At 57.8% G+C, this 19,950-nt stretch overlaps 2 protein-coding genes across 3 annotated transcripts in view; both read right to left on the bottom strand.

The window, feature by feature from the left end:
* ARHGEF17 (Rho guanine nucleotide exchange factor 17) overlaps positions 1-8,613 on the bottom strand; it is a 28,886-nt gene extending 20,273 nt beyond the window's left edge. The window contains exon 1 of the mRNA XM_069026600.1: positions 5,692-8,613. Within this exon, the coding sequence (XP_068882701.1) occupies positions 5,692-8,613 (2,922 nt within the window). The remainder of the gene's footprint in view (positions 1-5,691) is intronic.
* A 2,547-nt stretch (positions 8,614-11,160) lies between these two features.
* On the bottom strand, positions 11,161-18,927 carry P2RY6 (pyrimidinergic receptor P2Y6). 2 transcript variants are annotated; one of them, XM_069032448.1, is made up of 2 exons: positions 18,916-18,927; positions 11,161-13,379 (listed from the first exon to the last, which is right to left on the bottom strand). In XM_069032448.1, the coding sequence occupies exon 2, from the start codon at positions 13,322-13,324 to the stop codon at positions 12,332-12,334; it is 993 nt and encodes a 330-aa protein (XP_068888549.1). In that variant the 5' UTR covers positions 13,325-13,379; positions 18,916-18,927; the 3' UTR covers positions 11,161-12,331. The 2 variants fall into 2 exon arrangements, with proteins under 2 accessions (XP_068888549.1, XP_068888539.1); XM_069032438.1 differs by lacking the exon at positions 18,916-18,927 and adding an exon at positions 18,690-18,754.
* Positions 18,928-19,950: the final 1,023 nt, after the last annotated feature.

The following is a 19,950-nucleotide window of genomic DNA, read 5'->3' as shown; positions in this document are numbered from 1 at the left end:
GAGAGAAGAGGAAACTGTACTGGCCAAACCCCAGGGCTACCTTGCTGCACCTTCCCTTCATGTGAGGGCACCTCCTTCTCCATCCTGGATTTAGGAGAAGTCCCTGCTGCAGCTCTGAAGCTGTGGGATGCCCCACGGGACCTGCTGTGACCAGGTGAGGGAGCTCAGCAATGAACTCACAGCAAGGGGAGACCCCTGCACATTGACCCTCTGGACACTCCCATCCCACAGGGATCAATATCCAGGGGAAATCTCCCACTTCAGAAATATCCCTGGGAAAGGCTCTAAATGAGAGCATCACAGAATCACAGAATGGTTTGGACCAGATGGCGCCTTAAATTCATCTTGTTCCAACCCCCCACCATGGGCAGGGACACCTCCCACTAGAACAGGTTGCTCCAAGGCCCATCCAGTCTGGCCTTGAACACTTCCAAGGATCCCACAGCCCTTGCAATGATGGATTAAGGCTGCAGGAACAAACCCTGGGAAGCTTTGAGCTTCCATCCCAGCTGGGTTTGGCAGGAGGTTACCTGGAGGTTACACCTCAGAGAGACCGACCTGCTGCTTCCCTGGCAAGAGCAGATGGAAGAACCAGGCCACCTCCTCCCAGAGGCTTTGGGGGCATGTGATTTTCCATGGAAAAGCCCAGGCATCTGTGCACAGATGCAGGCAGGGTGCAGGCAGGCTGCCCAGGAATGCAGAGCAATGTACCCACGGGATGTACAGCCTTGCTCCTTCCCTCTGCATCCAGCTGTGTGCAGTGGGAGCAGCACCTGGATCTATTCCTGCACCCCTGCACCTGGGGTCTCCCCATGCCGGGATACAGGTGGCATTACTGATCCCTGTTCCTCTGTGCCTGTGCAAACTGGCACCAGTGACCTCTTCATGCATTCCTGCACCTTTAGGCACCCTTGCACCAGCACCAGGGACCTCCCTGTGCATCCCTGGGAATATATCCCAGCACCAGGAATCTCCCTGTGCATCTCTGGGAATATATCCCAGCACCAGGGATCTCCCTGTGCATCCCTGGGAATATACCCCTGCACCAGGACCTCTCCACACCCCCTGTATGTGTACCCCTGCACTCCAGGGGTACACTCCTGTGCAGGGATGCCCACCCACACCAGCTCCAGGGAATTCCATGGATACACAAGCTCCAGAACCAGCCTCTCCCTGTGCACCCCTCCATGTCCACCCCAGCCCCAGGGAGCTCCCCGTGCATCCCAGATGCAGGACTGTGGGTCTCTCCACAGGCTGGAAGCCGAGCTCCTGCCGAGCCCATTCCAGCCTCCCACCCTCGCTGCAGATCCCGGATCCTGCCAAGAGCCTGACCTTTGGATCAGGCAGCTACAGGCCAAGGCCAGCCCCCAGCACCAGCTCAGCCCAGTGCTAACCCTGTCGCTCCAAGGCTGGATCCCGCCCCACACCACCATCACAGCCCTCAAAGGATGCACATCCCACATGGATCATCCCCTCTGGTGGAGCTCGCTGCCTAATTAATTAGAGGCTTTTAATTAAAGTGGGGGGACAAGGGACAAAGCAGCCCTGTTCAGAGCCCTGGCAGCGAGGAAGGGCAGGGGCAAAATGGGCAGAGTTGAGGGGATTTTGGCACCAGGGAAAGGAAGAGACAAAAATGGGCAGAGATAAGGGGATTTTGGCGCTGGGGAAGAGTAAAAACTGGGCAGAGTTTAGGGGGACTTTGGCACCAGGGAAAGAAAAGAAGCAAAAATGGGCAGAGTTAAGTGAATTTTGGCACCAGGGAAGGAAAGAGTAAAAAAATGGGCAAAGATAAGGGATTTTGGCACAGGGGAAGGAAAGAATAAAAAATGGGCAAAGATAAGGGATTTTGGAAGTGGGGAAAGAAAGAGACAAAACTGGGCAGAGTTGAGGGGATTTGGGCTGGGTCACCCCCCTGGACACGTTGTCTGGCCCTGTGCCATCGATCCCAGGGTCAATCCATGCCACTGACAGGCAGCACCACCTGATTCCAGCCAACCTCTCCACACTCCATCCCACATCTCACCTCTCTGAAGGGCTGCCTGTGTGCCTCAGTCTCCCCCCACTCCAGCATTTTGCTGAGTACGGCGGATCCGGGGACATGAAACGCGGGCAAACCATCGGAGCAGGGAGAGGAAAGCCAAGATTTGCCCATTCCCACCTTTCCCCTGCAGCTCCTTTAATTACAGACTTCCAGTAACACCAAAAAACGAGAACACTCCCAGCCACAGCCCCAAACCTGATTTCTGTGGAGATTTACAGAAAGGGAACGGAGGGAAACTAAGTCCAAAGATGACAAACTTTAGGAATATACGGCCAGTGCACGGATCCGGCCTTTGAGCTGTCCCCACAGTGAGGAGGAGCTCCTGGAGGATGAGCTGGGAGGGAGGATGCTGGGGAGGAAAGGGGGTGGTTTACGCAAGCGTCCCTGGGAACGCGACCCCGGCGGTTCCCTCCGGGATCCCCCTCCATCCCTGATGGCTTTTCCGGGGTGCGGCCGCCCCGCTCGGGGAGCAGCAGGTGGGGAAGGCAGCGGCCAGGGCGCTGGGGGCCGCGTTCCCACGACTCCCGTGCTCCCCAGAGGTGCTATATTTAAATCAATATTTTCCTGTTTAATCCAACTGCTGCTAAGTCAATAAACACAGCACGACAGCGAACATACCTAATTTTCCATCCCCAGACGGATTCAGCCATGGGGGGAAGAAAGATCCGAGTGGTTGCCAGTCTGGCATCCTGCTCATACTTTCAATGAGCAGCAAATGGACCCCAAATCCATCCCAAATGCATCCTAAATGCATCCTGCCTTGGTGCTAGGCTGTGTGGGGCTGCACATGGGTGTACACACATGCTTGTGTGTGTTGCTCATTCCAGCAGCTTTTGGGATGCTGGAAGCAGGAAAAGTCTTTATCTTGAGTTTTTGGGTTTTTTCTCCCACAGGATCTGCCAGAGCAGGACGTGCTGCTAATGACCCCTGAGGAATTAAAAGCCTCGTGCCCATCATCAGGCACAGTGTAAAGGAGTTCTGCACCCAGGATGGCTTGGTTGGCTCCAGCCCCATGGAGAATTGCTGGAAACCACCCAGGACAAACAGTGCTGCCCCCGAGGGAGGACAGCACGTTACCTCTCTGGGTGGGATGTGCCAGATGCACCTCTGCCAAAGCCACCACCAAACCACAGGAACTGGGAAAATACCCTGGGGGAATGATGCTGCAGGGACACTCAACCCCAAGAAAATATCCCAGTACAGTCTGCTGGAGATGGACACCAGGATGGACAGACCATCACATGATACGGTATGGATGCTCCCACCCCCCAAAATTCCCAAGTGGAGATGACCATTTCCCCACACAGACTCACAACCTTGCAATGCTGGCCCTTTCCATTGAGTTAGGGAGGGGGGAAAAAAATCTAAAAGTAAAAAATAAAGCTTATTTCTTTTCTGCTGCTCAGGGAGCACATAAATCCCTGTTCCCAGCCAGCCATCCCAGTGCCAAGCTACATCCGGTCCTCAGTGCTCTCACTTCAAATTAAAGCAACTCCCTTGCAGGGCTTGGTCCCCCTCCACCCCCCCAGGCAAAACTGGTGCCATCTGAAATAAAACATCCCAGCTCCACTATCTAGTAAATCAAAAGGAGAAATAAAAATCCTGGTTTCAGTTAGGATATGGCTGGAGCACAAAGAAATCCCAAGGCAGGAGAGAGATTTGAAGATACAGCTTTGGTGTTGCCCTTAAAAGGGAAAATTCGCACCCTCTTCCCCAGGGCCGGAGGGTTCAGGCAAGGTGAGGAGCAGCATCCTCAGGGTCTGCTTCCACAGGGCACCCATCCACCTCAGGAGATGCTCAGCCAAACAGGGCTCCCAGTTGGTAAAAACCCACCCAAAATCATCCCAAAGTTGGGATCAGACCAGGGCTGGGGGTGTGTCGGGGTGTGGGGTCAGCAGAGCATCCCTGATACTGGGGCCATCAGGTACCAGCCCCAGGACACCACACGGAGCTGCCTGAGTAAGAAATGTCCCTCCATAAATTATTAAAATAAACCATATATTATATAAACTAAGCATATTAATTATTTAGAAATGCCACTGGGTGCACAGCCTCATCTTGGGGACCTGCCAACATCCCCAAGGTGGCACCAGCCAAAGCTCCAGGAGGTTCCTCATTAACCCACTTTAATTATAATGCTCGATGGTTCCATAGCACATCTCAGCCTAAGATCAGAGAAGACAAAAAACTAAACCTAAACTGGTCCATCAGGCAAAAACTGCTGCCAAACTCACCCCAAATTCACCCAAAACATCCCCAAGGATGTTTCACACAGTGGCCAAGAGCTCCCTGTTCTTGGCCACCAATGGTTGTTGTCTGGCAGTGGGGACAACAACGGGAGAAGGACCTGGATGGTGAGCAGAAACCCCTGGAGAACATCTTGAGGGGAATGATGCTGCAGGGATGAAGGATTCCAAGAGAAAGACCTGGGGGAATGATGCTGGGAGGATGCCAGAGCCCAGAACATCCTGGGAGCATGATGCTGCAGGGATGCTGGATCCCACAAGAATATCTTGTGAGGAGGATGCCAGACCCCAAGAGAATATTCTGGGGGGAAGATGCTGCAGGGATCTGGATTTTTGGAGGATCCAAAGAAAACCAGCCTTGCTCCATGTGGCTCTGCCCTGGCCAGCAAGGGTTACCCAGCCGGGCTCAGCCTGGGGACTTCACGCTTGGCTGCTGGCGGCTGCTGGAAGGGAATGGTCCAGCCCATCCTCTTAAATCGGCATCAGAGCAGGGGGAGAGAGCCCTGCCAGCATCATTCCTGCGAGCTCTCGGCAGATCCCCCGCGGGAACGGGTATTTCTGGGCTTCTCCCAGAGCTATTAAAAGCCCCGTGGGTGCTGGCACTGCTGTGCCGCAGCAGGAGGTGATGCTTCCAAGCCCTTCCCGGCACAAACACCCGGAGTGATGGGAACCCAAGTTCGTGTTCAAACAACGGCCAAGGGGCCAGCAATGCCAAAAACCCATCCCAGGAAAGATCCCAAAGCACGCAAGTGCGCTTCAGGGTGAGCAGAGCACCTTCACATCCCCCAGCCTGCACCAATTCTTCCCCACGCAGGATCAAACTTGTACCTATCGATCAAATATTCAGTGCCTGCACAAAAATGTTTCCCCCCCTTTTTCCCACCCACCAGCACAGCAATGCTCATGATCCCAAGTGGAGGGATGGCAGTTTTTTTTGGGGGGAAAATGCAGATTTGCTTGATAAGGGGTATAACATGAGGAATCCCAAGCAGAAGGATTGTTTAAGCCTTCCCAGCCAAGGAAAAGGCAATTTTTGGTTCAGCATCTCAGAGATGGTCAATTTATCAGTACCTTATATATAGAGATGTTATATGTAAACATAAAATGATATATATATATATTTATAAAACCCCCTTCCACCAAATTTTGGTGCTATTTAACCTGAAAACTGCTTTTTTCCCATCCAAAAATCGCTTTTTTATCAGGGAGGTTGCTCCAACAAACAAGAGCTCATCCCTTGGGGACCACCGGAAAGGGCTGGGATCTCGGCCATCCAGCAGTGCCTCCGCAGATGGGAATCTGTCACCACAAGGGACACACGACAGGCCCCCAAGGCCACCAATGCTTTGGATGGGTCACGTATCCTGTGAAACAAAGGTGCTTTTAGGATGGATGGGCACTTACCACCTGTGGCTTGGTCCTGGGGCCGTGTTCATCGGGCAGCCGCGAGCACCGGGGCAGCCGGGGCGGTGGGGCAGCGGGTGGCGAGCGGGGTCCATCCCCAGGACTGGGGGACGTGTCACCTGAGTTGAGGGCCAGCATGTACCGCTTGGTGACATCCTCCAGCGAAGGAGGCTGGAGGGTCGGGAAGGATTTTCCAGGTGAGCGGCTGGCAGCCGGCGCAGGGAGGTGGCCGTGGTGGCCGGAGGGGACGAGTGCCTCAGGGACGGTGATGGGGACAAAGGTGGCGGGCTCGCTGGTGTGACGGACGTGCTTGGTGGCCAAGCGGCTCTTGGCGAGGACGGCGGGCGCCGGGGGCGGTTGGTTCTCCTGGTGTGCCGCGCGGTTGGAGCGCTTCTTGGAGCTGCGGCGGGCGATGCGAGGGGACAGCACGTCGGCCAGCTTGGGGTCAAAGCCATAGCTGCGGCCGGTGCCCGGCGCTGCCGGCTGTGCCGAGAGGATGGGCTCGCTGCTGGACGGGGGGATGCTGGGCTCCAGCTCGCTGATGGCCTCGCCGGGACCCTCGAAGGCGCCGGCCGCCAGCTCGCTGCGGCGGCTGGGGTCGCTCAGTGACTTCTTCTTGATGGTCTTGCCATTGGCCTTGTCATCGCCCAGCTTGGCCATGGCGCCGGGCTGGCTGACAATGGTGCGGATGAGGCTGCTGTAGTCCCGGGGCCCATCGCTGCCCAGGGACAGGTCGCTGCCCGCGCTGCCCGCGCTGCCCGCACTGGCGGCGGGCTGGGGGATGCCCGCCTTGGCGCTCAGCGAGCCCAGCAGGTTGCTGTCGACGGAGAAATTCTTTGCCTCCTCCGCCACTGAGCATCTCCGATGAGGCATGGGGTCACTGAGGGAGCGGTAGGGCTCGGTGCCACCCTCGCTGCCGCCCTCCATCCCATTGGCGCCTGCTGACGGGAACTTACGTCGGCGCCGCAGGCTGCCAGGGGTGCTCGGCGTCTCAGGTTTGCCAGCTGGAAGGTCTTCAACCGCTGCCGTCGGGTGAGAGGGCAGTGGCATTTCAGAGTCACCGGCTGCCAGTCCAGCACTGGGTAGCATCCAGGCATTGACAGCTTCATGCAGGCCTTGGAAGGGGATCCCCATGGGCTCTGGCTCTGTGACGATGCCCTCGTCTGTCACGCTCGACTCGTGACCCGACAGCTCCTCCACGGATTTACTGCAAGCGAGGTTCTCCTCTGATTCCACATCCTTCAAAGACCGTGTGCTCTCCACCTGTCCCCGAAGGGTTGCGTCTGTCGTCCCTGTCGGTGCCACCACCTCAGCGCCCTCCACACCTCCACTGTCCTTCTGTTCAGCAGGAAAGCTGTAGTCCTGCTGGGAACCCATCCTGCTGATCTTCTCAAACACTTGCCTCGCCTCCTGGATGTACTGGTCCTGGATGACCATGGGGAGAGGATCCTCGTCGCCTTGCTGTCCCCCACTCGGAGCCACCCGGTCCTGGCTGTCAGTAGAGGCCAGGAGGAGCTCGGAGGAGCTCTGCTTCATGGTGCTCTGTAGGAAAAGCCGCCGCGTCCCAGATTTTTCAGAGCAGGTGAAGGACTTGGCGCGACGTAAAGTGGCCGTTAGGTCCTTGAGCGTTGGCCGCTCGCCCGGTGCCCAGCGGTTTTGGGGATGAGTGGCACCGCAGCTGCCTGGGGAGGGGCTGGCAACGCTGGAGCATCCATCGGAGCCCACGTCAAGGCCGATCCTCACCCCTTTCTTCTTCACCTTCAGCTCTGAGAGGTCGGATTTGAGGAAGCTGAGGAGCGTCAGGGTCTCGGTGGCAATGTCAGGGTTGGACAAGGACTTGCGGTGCTTGGCCCGCTCCCCTTCCAGCCCTGGCTGGTGCAGGCTCTCGCTCCCATAGTCCGGTTTTGCCTTGGCCACGCTCTGGGGCAGCTTGGGGCGGACACGAACCCCCGGCTGTCCCCACGCCAGGCCATCGCTGGCCCCGAAACTGGGCGATCGATAGATACCATAACCTGCCTGGAGAGTCCGTCCTTGGTTGGGCCAACAGATCCCAAACTGCTCCTCTTCCTTCAGCGTCTCCGTGCTGGAATAACGACTGCTGCTGCGTGACCCGCCGGGGCTGCCGAAGGGCAGGATGTTCACCTTGGAGACGCGGGCCACCATGGGCAGCGGGTGGCGGGGGACCACCCTAGCGCAGCCTTCGGCCTCGGCATCGCCATCCGCCGTGCCCTCCTTCTTCTTCCGCGCGGCGCGGGGCCGGTGGGCAGCGCTCTGCCCTTCGCCTTCGCTGCCCGATGAGGCGCGGGGAGAACGGGCCGCCGCCGCTTCATCGTCCCCGTTGGAGCGGGGTGATGGGGAGGAGGAGGGTGGTTGCGGTCGAGTCGAGTTATGCCAGGAATGCGGGCCGGGCTCCGGCGGAGCTCCGCGGGGAGAGCGGAGCGCCGGGTGCGGGACGCGGCTGCGGGGCGGAGGCGGCGGGGGAGCTCCGCGGGCGCTCCCGCCCCCACTCCCGCTCCCGTTCCCCATCCCATTCCCGGTCGGTCCCGTCGGCTGCCGGCAGCTTTCCCCGAAGAGTTTCCGCATCGCCGGGACGCTGGGCCAGCGCGGCGGCTCCGCGTTTAACCCCGGGCCCGGCGGCGACGGCGGCGGCGGCGGGGGCGGCGGTGGAGCCGGGGACGGCGGCTGAGCCCCGGCATGAACCGGGCCCGTCGGCTCCGGCTCGGTGAAACGAAGCGAAAGCTGCCGTACCGACGGGGCCAGGCTGCCAAAAGCCCGGCCCGGTTGCTGCTCCGCGATCGGCGCTGAAACTTTCCTACCCGGGAAGAAGAAGGAGGAGGAGGAGGAGGAGGAGGAAGGCGGGGAGGAGGCGGGCAGGAGGCACCGAGCCGCCGCTACCCCCCGGCCGCTGCCCCCCTCCGCCATTGTCGGTGCCCCCCCGCCGCCGCCGCCGCCTCCGCCCGCCCCCCGGCCCCGCCGCCGCCGCGCCCCGGCCCCGGCCCCGCCGCAGGCACCGCCCGGCCCCGCTCCTCCTCCGGGCTGCCGGCGGGCTGCATCCCTCCCGCTTTGTTTTCTCTCTCTCCCCCCCCCCCCCACCACTTCTTTTTTTTTTTTTTTTTTTGGCTTTTCCTCCTCCCTCACCCCCTGCTTTTTTATTTGTTGCATTCAAATAAACTTTCCTCCCCGGAGGCGGGGTTTGCTCCCGCAGAGGGGGAGGGTTGAAGTTTTGCTCCCTTTTTTTTAATTATTTGTTTAATTTTTTTTTTTTTTTAATGGAGGGGATGGGGGGAGAGGAAGACGGCTTTAGAGTTTCCCTCTCGCTCCCAGGATAAGCAGGAGCACCTCGCACCCCTCTGTATCTTTCACCCCCCTCTGGTATCCATCAGCACACCTCTGCATCCTTTCTTTCACACCCCCCAACCCCCAGCATCCTTCATCCCTCTTCCCTTATATAAAGGGGCTTATAAAAAAGTGGGAGAGCAACTTTTTACATGGGCAGATAGTGATAGGATGAGGGGAGACAGCTTTAAACTAAAATAGGGGAGATTTATATGGCATATTGGGAAGAAAGGCTTCCCTGTGAGGCTGGGCAGGCCCTGGCACAGGGTGCCCAGAGAAGTTGTGGCTGTGGAAGTGTCTAAGGCCAGGTTGGCTGGGGCTTGGAGCAGCCTGGGACAGTGGAAGGTGTCCCCGCCCTTGGCAGGGGGTTGGAATTAGATGGTCTTTAAGATCCCTCCCAACCCAAACCATTCCGTGATTCCCTCCATCCCTTCCCAGCTTTTTCTTTTTAGGGGGAAACAGGATAAATAATCAAAAATGTGGGTGCCAGCCAGAGATTCTTCCCATTGCAGCGGATTTCTCCAGACCCTGCTTTGCAGCTCATCTCAGGGAAGGGAGAACACCTTGTTCCCGACTTGCAAAGCTCTCCAGTGAAGCACTGCCCCGTGAACAGACTTTCTCGTGGGTTTTCAGCATCATTTGTCAGCGCTTGCTATTTGCAGCCTATAACCCTTTTTTTCCCCCAAGACAGCAGATTTATCGCTGGGGATGTGAAAAATGAAGGTGGCTGGGATGGCTGGTGGGTGAGCTGTGGCCTTGGCAGCACGGGTGGGGCTGGAGCGGTGTCCTGGCCACATAGAGGACGTTGCTGGCTCTGACCTTGAGGCACAAAAAAACTGAAAAAATCCCCAACACCTCCTGTAAATGCATTTCTTAGGACCTAAAAAGCTCCTGCAGCGATGCCGTGAGATGCTCCGCCCCAGCAAGTATTCCTTCCCTGGCTCTCCCTTCCCGCCCTCCGCTCTGCTTCCCTGTTTCCCCCAGCCTGGGCTGCAAGGATGATGTGCCCATGATGTCCCCCCCAGCTGGCATTTTGGGAAGAGCCGTGTATTTCATCCCTGCTCGGTGCTGTAGGAGCTGTTCTGCAGCTGCTGGCTTTGAGCGCCTCGCAAGCAGAGCAGATTTGTCGAAGCGTTCACCCCATTTCTAAGTGATCCCTTTACTCACATCACCCTGCCTTCTAGGCCTGGTGGTGCCACGGGAATTGCTGACAGGACCCCAAGGCTGGGCAGGACATGGTGAGACTGAAAGGGAGCTCTGTGTGTCCCCTGCTCTTAAAAACGTTCTAAATTAGTGATTCCAGTATCAGGAACATCATCCTGAGGCTGCTGGATGTCACCACCTGAGCCCATGCAGCCCCTGCAGCCACCACCAGGCTTTTTGGAAGCTGATTAATTTTTTTCCCCCTCGGAGCTTTATTGTGGTTCAGTTTTTTTCGGCCACCTCGCCCCATGGGTCCTATCCAGGAACTGGGTGCTGTGATGGTGCAGGGCTCCTCCCTCCCTCCCTGCAGCCAGGTGGACACCCACGGATCAGCTGGATTTCTCCAAATCTAAATATTTTGCGCCCTCTCCTGGGTCCGGATGGTGTGGCCCGGCCCTCCCACCCCGTCACCTTCTTCCTGTCAGGGAAGGGTTGGGGACATCAGGCTGCGGCTCTGTCGGGGTCCCCCCCTCTCCCCCGCCAGGCTGCAGCCCGGGGCGAGGGGCGCTGAGGGGAGGCGCGGGGTTTCCCAGCCCCTGCCCAGCCTCGCTGCCATTGGCTGTTCTGTGCTCCCTGCGCGGGAAGGGCCCTCGGGCCGGGCCGCCCTCAGCTCCTCGGCACAGCCCGGCCGGGCGGCGGGCGGGAGGAGCGGCTCTCGAGCACACAGCGAGAATCGGTCCTTATATGTATTTCTTTTCCACGGGACTCCTGGTTTGATACGCGTGTTACAGTAAGAGTCCTTGGGTGGCCAGGTACCTGAAGAGACACCGTGTACCTGCAGGGAGCAAGTCAGGATGGAGCTGCACGCTTGGCCAGCTGCCGGCAGCCAAGCTGGAGGTGAGCTCAGCCCTGGAGATTTGAAGCAAATTACTTAAACCCACTTAGATGTGATTAGTATAAGCAGACATGAAAAATGCTGTTATCCACGTATGTATTTATATATATGTACACTGTACAGATACATATATTGTGTTCAGACAGAGAATTTCTGCACTGCAGAGCCTGCGCTGGGCCACAAACCTCCCTCTGCTGGGATATATTCTATGTCTGTACATACAGTGGGTGTATACACCCATCTGAGAAAGAGAAGGGAGTTAATTCTATACATCCTGTATGTTAGAGAAGGCTCGCAGAGCGATGAGTGGTGCATCCACCTTGCAAATCCCTGCTTGCTGGGAGGGAGTAGCATCCCAACAGAGGCTGTGGGAGCAAAACTCAATCCCCAGCCCTGTGGAGAGGCCAAGCCAGCTGTGGGATGTGCACTGATGAGGATGCTGAGTAGCTCTCTGTGTCAGGGGTTTCCCAACTCTGTGCTGGCTCTGATTGTGGTGGATCCTGGTTAGGAGGTGACAGCAGGGCACCACAGACACCAGGATGGGCCAGATTTGGGGTGCTGGGCTAAGCAGGGAGCTGGATGCAGATGAAGGTCCCCAGGCAGGTGACAATGCTGCTGCCTTGTGCCTAACCCAGCCCATGATCATGGCTTCAGTGGGAAATCCAGCATGGGTGTTCCAGCTGCCCTTCTGTCCCCTTTTGCTGTTCTCAGTCCATCCAGGGGACCTCCTCCACCATTTTGCAGCACCAGCAATACCAGTGAGCCTGTGTCTCTTGCTGCTGTGGCTTCATTCTGGGCACTGGGGGATATGGATGTCCCAGCACCACACAAAAACCATCCGTGACACTGACCTTGAGCTGGAGAAACACATGGCCTCACAGTATGGGGTGAACCAAACCCTCCCCAGCCTTTGCATGCTGTCCCCATCAGGGAATTTTTAATTGAGTACAGGGAGAAATCATTCCCCAGCAGCTCATCGTGAGCCAGCAATGTGTCCTCCACGGTCCCAGTGGATTTTTTTTTGCATCAGTGGCTTGGAGCTGCTCCAAGCGAGTGACTGAGCCAGGGAGAGGACACTGAACCTGTGGTGGGGTTCATACTGCACCACTGCAGGCTGGAGATGGGCTGAAAGTGCTGAAAGCTTGGGAGATGCCATCCTCCCAAGGATGTCCCCAGTGAAGCCATCTCTGCTCCGTGGAGCTTAGAACCGAAATTGCTCCGTGCCTTGGTGGCACCGAGGTGGCACCGAGGTGGCCTTGTCCTCGCCTAGGAGCCATAGGTGACGCAGTGGTCGTGCCGCCACTTGGAGCTCACCTTGTCGAGGAGGTAGCGGGTGCTCTCGCGGAACTTGCGCTGGGTGAAGTAGAAGAGGATGGGGTCGAGGACGCTGTTCATGCTGGCGAAGGGCCGCGTGCACTTGTAGGCGATGGCGAAGGCCTGCAGGGCCGGGCAGGGCAGGGTGGGCGAGGAGCGGACGATCAGATAGATGGTCTTGGTGAGGTGGAAGGGGAAGAAGCTGATGGAGAAGACGATGACCACGATGATGACCATACGCACGGCTTTGTCCTTCCTCTTGTGCACGGCCAGGCCGATCAGCTCGTCCTTCTGGCACAGGATGCGGGCCATGCTGCAGTAGCAGGCCAGGATGGCCACGAAGGGCAGCAGGAAGCCGGTGAAGGTGAGTGTGATGCCGTAGGGGAAGTAGGCGGCGGAGCGGTCGGGCGGGCTCAGGTCGTAGCAGACGGTGCGGTTCCTCTGCGTGCCGGTGGAGGCGAAGATGAAGGTGGGCAGGCACTGGGCGATGACGATGAACCACACGGCCGCACACACCAGCCACGTCAGCTTCTTGCCCTTCTTCTTGTGCCACGAGGCCAGGGGGTGGCAGATGCCCAGGTAGCGCTGGATGCTGATGCAGGTGAGGAAGAAGATGCTGCTGTGCAGGTTGGTGTAGAACTGGAAGCGCACGAATTTGCAGGTGAAGTCCCCGAAAGGCCAGTAGTCCTTCTGGGTGTAGTTGTAGATGAGGAGCGGCAGGGAGCAGACGTAGAGCAGGTCAGCCACGGCCAGGTTGAGCATGTAGATCATGGAGCGGCTCAGCGCCTTCCGCGCCAGCCAGATCTGCCCGATGACCACCGCGTTCAAGGGCAGCCCCACCACGAACACCACCGAGTACACCAGGGGCAGCAGGACCTGCTTGAACTCCTCGTGGTAGGTGCAGGAGTTCCTCCCTGGGCTCACGAGGGCCGTCAGGTTGGCCATGGTGCTGCTCCCACCTGTCAATGTCCTCTCTGCTGGTGTGGCCCCTCCGCAGCACCTGTGAATGTCAGAGGGGACAGCTGGTGACTTGTCTGTGTGGTGTCACGTATGCCCTCACAGGATGAACCTGGACCAGTGTTCTGTGGGCTGGGGCAACCCTCAGCATCCACACAGGCTGGGGGATGAAGGGATGGAGGGCAGCCCTGACGAGGATTTGGGGGTGTTGGTGGATAAGAAGCTGGATATGACCCAGCCATGTGCAGTCATGTGCAACCCCCCCGTGCCCTGGGCTGATCCCCCAGCATGGGCAGTAGGGAAGGTGGGGGGGATTCTGCCCCTCTGCCCCGCTCAGGTGAGACTCCACCTGCGGAGCTGCCCCAGCCCCGGGGCCAGCAGCACAAGGATGTGGAGCTGCTGGAGACAGTCCAGAGGAGGCCCCAGAGGTGCTCCAGGGCTGGAGCCCCTCTGCTCTGGAGCCAGGCTGGGAGAGCTGGGTTACCCGGAGAAGCTGTAACATCCCTGGAAATGTCCAAGGCCAGGCTGGGCAGGGCTTGGAGCAACCTGGGCTAGTGGAAGGTGTCCCTGCCCATGGCAGGTGTTGGAATGAATCTTTAAGGTCCCTTCTAAGCCAGACCCTCCTGTGATTCCATGATTCAAAGCCACAATGATGGTTTTCTAACAAGGTGAAGGTGGAGTGAGTGGGACCGCAGAGGCTGCACACAGGAAAGCGTGGTGCCCATCCCAGCTCCACTTCCCAGGACACTTATCCCCCACAGAGAGGTTTGCACAAGGCCAAGCCGCTGTCATCCCCCTCCGGCAGAGGAAATTGCGGCAGGATGCGCCGGTGGCCGCCGGCACGGCTTCCTGCTCCTCTGCAGGGGGTGCCAAAGCCCTGCAGCCAGCCGGGCTGGGTGCGGGAGGTGCCACCCACACGGAGCGCAGCGCGACCCTCGCGGGTGCTTTCACCCGGGAATCGGCACCGGTGACAACGACCCCAGAGCTTCTTAATGCTGTGGGCTCAGAGAGCCAATCCAGTGTCCTCTGGGCTGCTCTGAGCAGGGGAAGAGGACATCTGCTTTCCTCAGAGGCTGAGAGCAGCGTGACAGATGTGGTCCCACAGCCCCACGAGCCGCCTGGCCCAGCCGTGTCACTGGCAGCATCTCTGGGCACTCCAGCCACACACGCTCGGGGTGCAGCGGGAGCCACTTCTCCTCGCTCCCCTCGCTCCCTGCCCTGCCAGCAGCCCTGGCTGCAGCCCTGGCCAGAGGCACAGGGCCAGCCCCCGCTTCCCCTGCTGCCCCGGCACAAACCTGCCTGGAAGGGGGTGGCCACGCTGCCCGGGAAGGGGAAACTGAGGCAGGGAGGAGATGCCCGAGCTCCAGCCAGGAGCGTGGGGCACAGGGCACCAGGGAGAGACACACGAGTCCAGAGGCCACCCCGTCAGCTTGTACCATATCATTTCAGGTGTTTGGGGATTCCCCAGTTCCCAGAGCACAGCCCTGCCACGGTGTCAGTGTCGGGGACACAGTTTTGGGGGTGCTCTGTGCTTGTGAATCAGTCCCCCTGCAGCTGCACCTGCCGCCTATCCCCTGGTACCCCCTGAGTCCCTCTGCACCCCCATTCAGCTCCTCACACCCCGCTGAGCACCCCAGCACCCCATGGAGTCCCTCTGTCACCTCACTGAGCCCTCATCACCCCCCAGCATCCCACTGAGCACTCCACTGCATCCCACTGTCAGCCCAGCTCCGGCATTCCCAGCACTCACCTCTCCCACCTCCAAGCCAAAAACTGCTCCAGGGCTGTGAACTTCCCTGTCCCTTGGGTCCCCTCAAACCTCCCCCAGGACCCAAGGTTGGGGCAGCACCCACCCAGCACCCACAGGAACCTCTGCCATCCCCTGTGTGCTCGCAGGAGCACCACCAAGGGCACTGGGGACAAGGTGGCTGGGAAGACGTGTCCTGGGGGACTGGGAGCACCTCTTACCTGCTGGAGTGCTCCAGGGTGCCAGTGGGTGCCCCAGCGTGCTGGGACCCAGCGCTGTGCCCAGCGCTTGGCACATCCGTGAGTGCTCTGCTCACCCCGTTGAGCAGCACTTCCCTTTTCCTCTCAACAGCAGCACCCTGGGCAAACGGGGAACAGAAACCCCGGCAGGGCAGGCACATGGAATGGCTCTGCATGGCACTGCACAGCTGTGGCACGGCACAAATGCCACCAGGGCAGGGGATGCTCCTGCCTCTGGGTGCCAGGATGCGGCCAGCTCAGGCCACCATGAATGATTTGGTCTTTTCTACAATTTTTTTCATTTTCCCCCTAATTTTTTGGCCCTTTTCCCTCATTTTTGAATCTTTCCTCCATTTTTGCCTCACTTCCCTCATATTTGGCTCCTTCCAAGTGTGGGCAGATGTTGGGGACAGGGATGTCCTGGGCCCTGTGGCACCAAGAGGAAGAAGTTTCTCCAGTTGTCCAGGTGATGCAGTCAAACGAGAGAAACTGAGGCACAGGCACTGAATTTGAAGTGAACCAGTGTGGCCTATGCCCCTTTTTAACAGAATTTTCCCCCAGAACACCCCTTGGAGGTGTTTGCTGGGCATTGCTAAGGGCCATGCCCAAGGCTACATAGGCCTTCAGTTGTGGAGGGCATGAAAAAAAAGGAGGAGCAGCAAAAAAAACAAGGGATCCCCCGAAAAAATGGCAAATAAGGAAAAAAACCCTCTTTGTGAGAGGGAAACAGCACTGAACCCCCCTGGTGCTGCATTTGGAGGGATGGGAAAGCTGGAGGAGAGGAGAAAAAATCCCTCCTGGTCCCAGGGCAAAGCCAGACACTGGAGAATCCCCATCCCAACTGTACCCTGCCCATAACCCCCAGTCACAGTCTGCCATCATCCACCAATTAATGAAACCAATTAATGGAACCACGCTGAGACCCTCAGCCTCATCCAGCTGCTGTGCCCAGGGCGTGTTCCCAGCTCATCATCTGTCTGGGAGTATTATCCCAAAAGTCCCTTTTCTCACCCCAAAAACCCATCACGGGGGTCCCTGCCAGCTCCTGGGGTGATGGGGTTGGCACTTCCCAAATCCATAGGAGCTGGTGCCCTGACACCCCGGTGATAGGCACCCGGTGAAATCCATTGGGAAATGAGACTTTTAGGGGAAAAGAGGGGCATGCCTGTGGTGTTGGGAGGGGTCAGGATGGGGTCACCCTTGTCCCAGGGGTTTAAGGTGCCTGGGGAGGAGGACCAAGGATCAGGAAAGAGAAGTGGGGCTGCTCTGTGGCCAGATGGGGAAGAGATTAAAAATAATCACCAGCAGCCGCGAGCTTCCCCCGGCACGTGCCTCCTCCAACCCCTTTGCTTTCAAACCAAGCTTTTTTCCATTGCAATTAGCTTTAATTAACACCCTGCTGTTGATTCGAAGGGGGGTTCTGCAAGCTGGATACAGTGGGAAAAGCTTTTGGCTGTGGCTGCCCTCGAATGGGATATGGGGGAGGGCTTCCTCCCGTGCAAATCTTTCTCCTTGGTTTGTCCTGCCCGTCCTGGTGTTTGTGGCTCGCTGGCAGGGCTGGAAAGCTGGGCTGGGTGGAAGTGAAAGCTCCAGCTCAGCACATTTCAAAGAGGATGGAAGGGGGATGCTCTGTCCTGCATGTCACTTGGCCAAAGCCACCACATCCTCATCCCCAAACCCCTCCTGGCTGGTGCCAAAATATCTTCAGGTGCCCATCTGCCCAGTAGGGACCAAGGCTTGGATGTTTTAAGGGAAATCTCCAGTTTGTGAAGCCTGAGGGTGTAATGATGTGGAAAAATTGGGACAAAGTTGGGAATTTTGGGGTGCTAAACATGGATTGTCAGGAACGGGGCACAGGGTGGTGGTAGAGCCACTCTGTCCTTGGGTAACCACCTTCATCTTCCCACGCTTTAGTGCCCCATCATAAATCAACACCTCAGGGAGGCTCTGGGCAATCTGGGCTGCGATTCCTTGCTGGAAAGGGAATGATGGGGACAGGGAAGGTACAACGAGCTGGCCTAGTCTCAGCTGGACTATCCCTCTATAAATAGAAATAGAAATAGAAATAGAAATAGAAATAGAAACAGAAATAGAAAGAAATAGAAACCTCTATACATAAATACACATCTGCACATCTCTTTACATATACATCTCAATACATACAACCGTATCGATGACTCTCCACACACACACATTACATATTTACAGATATGTATATGTGTCTCCACTCACACACACACATCCACAAACTTCTACACCCCTGTACACCAGTTCGTGTCCCTGAGCACACGGGGTCACACTCATGCTGATCCATAACTCCATCCATATGGAGAGAAATATATTTATACTTCTATACACACATGCCTATGCAGACATGCTCATATACACGAATATATTAATACCTCTGGAGGTAGATAGGCACATATACATATATATATATATATATATATATATATATATATATATATATATATATACATAAAAGGTAGGGGCCAGGCTACTGGCACCTGAAGCAGAGGTGCCAAGGAAAACCAAGTCCCTCGAGCAGATTTAAGCATATTTATGTGCCATACAACCTCTGGCATGGGGCTGATCCCTGTGAATGCCCAAGGGATGCAGGTGCGTCCTGGGTGCACCCCAGAGCATGGGAGCAGAGGGACAGGGAAGAACCCCCCCTGGACCAGCCCTGCCAGGGGGATCGCAGTGGGCTTTTGAGCCCTGTTCCATGATAAGAGCTGCAAAACCTCCCTAAGAGCCAAGTCCGGCAGCTTCCATTTGGGGTGGCTCTGGGATCACCCCAAATCCCAGCCGAAGCACAGATGTTCTCTGGATCTGACCCCATTATCTCTAGCTCTGCTTCATCCTGCCCAGTTCAATCTGATCTGTTTGGGTCCCGTCCTGCCCAGTCTGCCCCCATCCTGCCCAGTTGGGTTTGACCCTGTTGGATCCCATCCTGACTGGTTCAACCTTACCCCCTCGGGTCTGATCCTGCCCAGTTCGACCTCATCTTGCCAGGTCCCACCCAGACTGGTCTGAATCCCACGTCTCATCCTGAGCCAGCTTTATCTGACACGTTCGGGCTCAATCCTGCCCGGTCTGTACCCATCCCGCCCAATCCAGTATGAGCTTTTCGCGTCTGATCCTGCCCGGTTCGGCTTGTCCCGTCCCCCCGTCCGCACTCGCGGCACTCACCGGCACCGGGATGTGCCGGGAAACACCGGGTTCACTCAGGGAAATGACCCTGTTGGGTCCCTTCCTACCCAGTCCAGTCCCATCCCGTCCCATCCTGCCGGGTTCACTCTGAGACACTTGAATTCCATCCTTTCCCGGTTCGGCTTGTCCCGTACTCCCGGTACGCAGCACTTACCAGAGCGGGATGCGCCGGGAGGCAGCGGGTTCACTCTGACCCTGTAGGGTTCCATTCTGCCCTTTCCAGCCCCATCCTGCCCAGTTCACTCTGACCCACCAAGATCCCGTCCTGCCCGGTTGAGTCTGACCCTTTAGGGTCCCATCCTGCCCGGTTTACTCTGACCCTGTTGGTCCCATCCCGGCCCGGTTCGGTTGATCCCGTTCCCACCGTTCGCGGCACTTACCAGCAGCGGGATGCGCCGGGAGCCCGCGGCAGGGAGCGCTCGGAGCCTCCCCGCTGCCGCCGCCGCTCCGCCCCGCTCCGCCCCGCTCCGGCTCCGGCACCTGCGGGAGGGCCAGGAGGGGGCTGGGGAGGGTCACAGCTGGATTGGGGCGAGACAGGGGGGAGAAACAGCTGGGCCGGGGGGCCGGCAGCTGCATGGGGGCAAACATGTGGCTTAGGATCGTGGGCGAACATCATATCAAAGAGGGTGTCGGGCGGCTCCCAACAACCCCAAAAGTGGGATTTACAGGGTGGGATGCCCATGCGCTAGGGAGCAGCTGGATTGTCCTGGCCCGGTGTGTCGGGGACAGGGTCTCCCTGCGGCACCGGGTCCCAGCCAAAGGGGTCGGTGCCTCCCGTACTCATTAACCAGGCGGTCAAGGCTCCGCGCTTCCTGAGCAGGGCTATTAAGGAGCAATAAGGCAAAGAACCCCGGGGGGAAGGGTTGGGTACGAAACGGCAGATGCATAAACAGCACGGGGATGCTGGGATTCCGCGGGATGAGGGGCTTGGCTCTTCCTTTCCCTGGGAGCCCGTTTTGCCCTGCAGAATGATTCCCTGCTTTCCTTTTTGGGGCTTGTGACGGGTCTCAGTGGATGTGGAAGGGAAGGAGGTGCTGGGGGCTTTGCCCAGAGGATGGAACTCCATATGGGGGGCTCCTCAGTGTCACCTCATTGAGCAGGCACCCAAATAGGCCGTGAGAGGGTTTGGGTTGTACAGAATGGATGGTGAAGTGCAATGAGGCTCTTGGATCCTGCTGCAGTGGACAACACGGCTTTCATCGATCCTGGTGCGAGCCCATGGCCAAGCTGGGCAGCGTGGCCACAGGAGAGATGGGCTCTGGCAGGATCTGACACGAATATTTGCAACCACAGCCAGGCTGGAGCCATCCCTCACATCCCGGGGCTGCCTGGGCTTGTGGGGTTGGGTTGGCAATGGCTCAGTGCCCTTGTGAAATTCCCCGCTCCCTCAGTCTCCACGGGGAGAAGAAAACTGG

This window comes from Aphelocoma coerulescens, chromosome 1, assembly GCF_041296385.1.
Source record: "Aphelocoma coerulescens isolate FSJ_1873_10779 chromosome 1, UR_Acoe_1.0, whole genome shotgun sequence".
In the NCBI taxonomy this organism is placed as follows: domain Eukaryota; kingdom Metazoa; phylum Chordata; class Aves; order Passeriformes; family Corvidae; genus Aphelocoma; species Aphelocoma coerulescens.
The sequence above is the reverse complement of the archived record's forward strand: the minus strand, read 5'-3'. Positions and strand labels throughout refer to the sequence as shown.

Excerpts from the sequence above, each read along its gene's own strand:
- P2RY6 (XM_069032448.1), bottom strand. The coding sequence starts at position 13,324 with ATGGCCAACCTGACGGCCCTCGTGAGCCCAGGGAGGAACTCCTGCACC.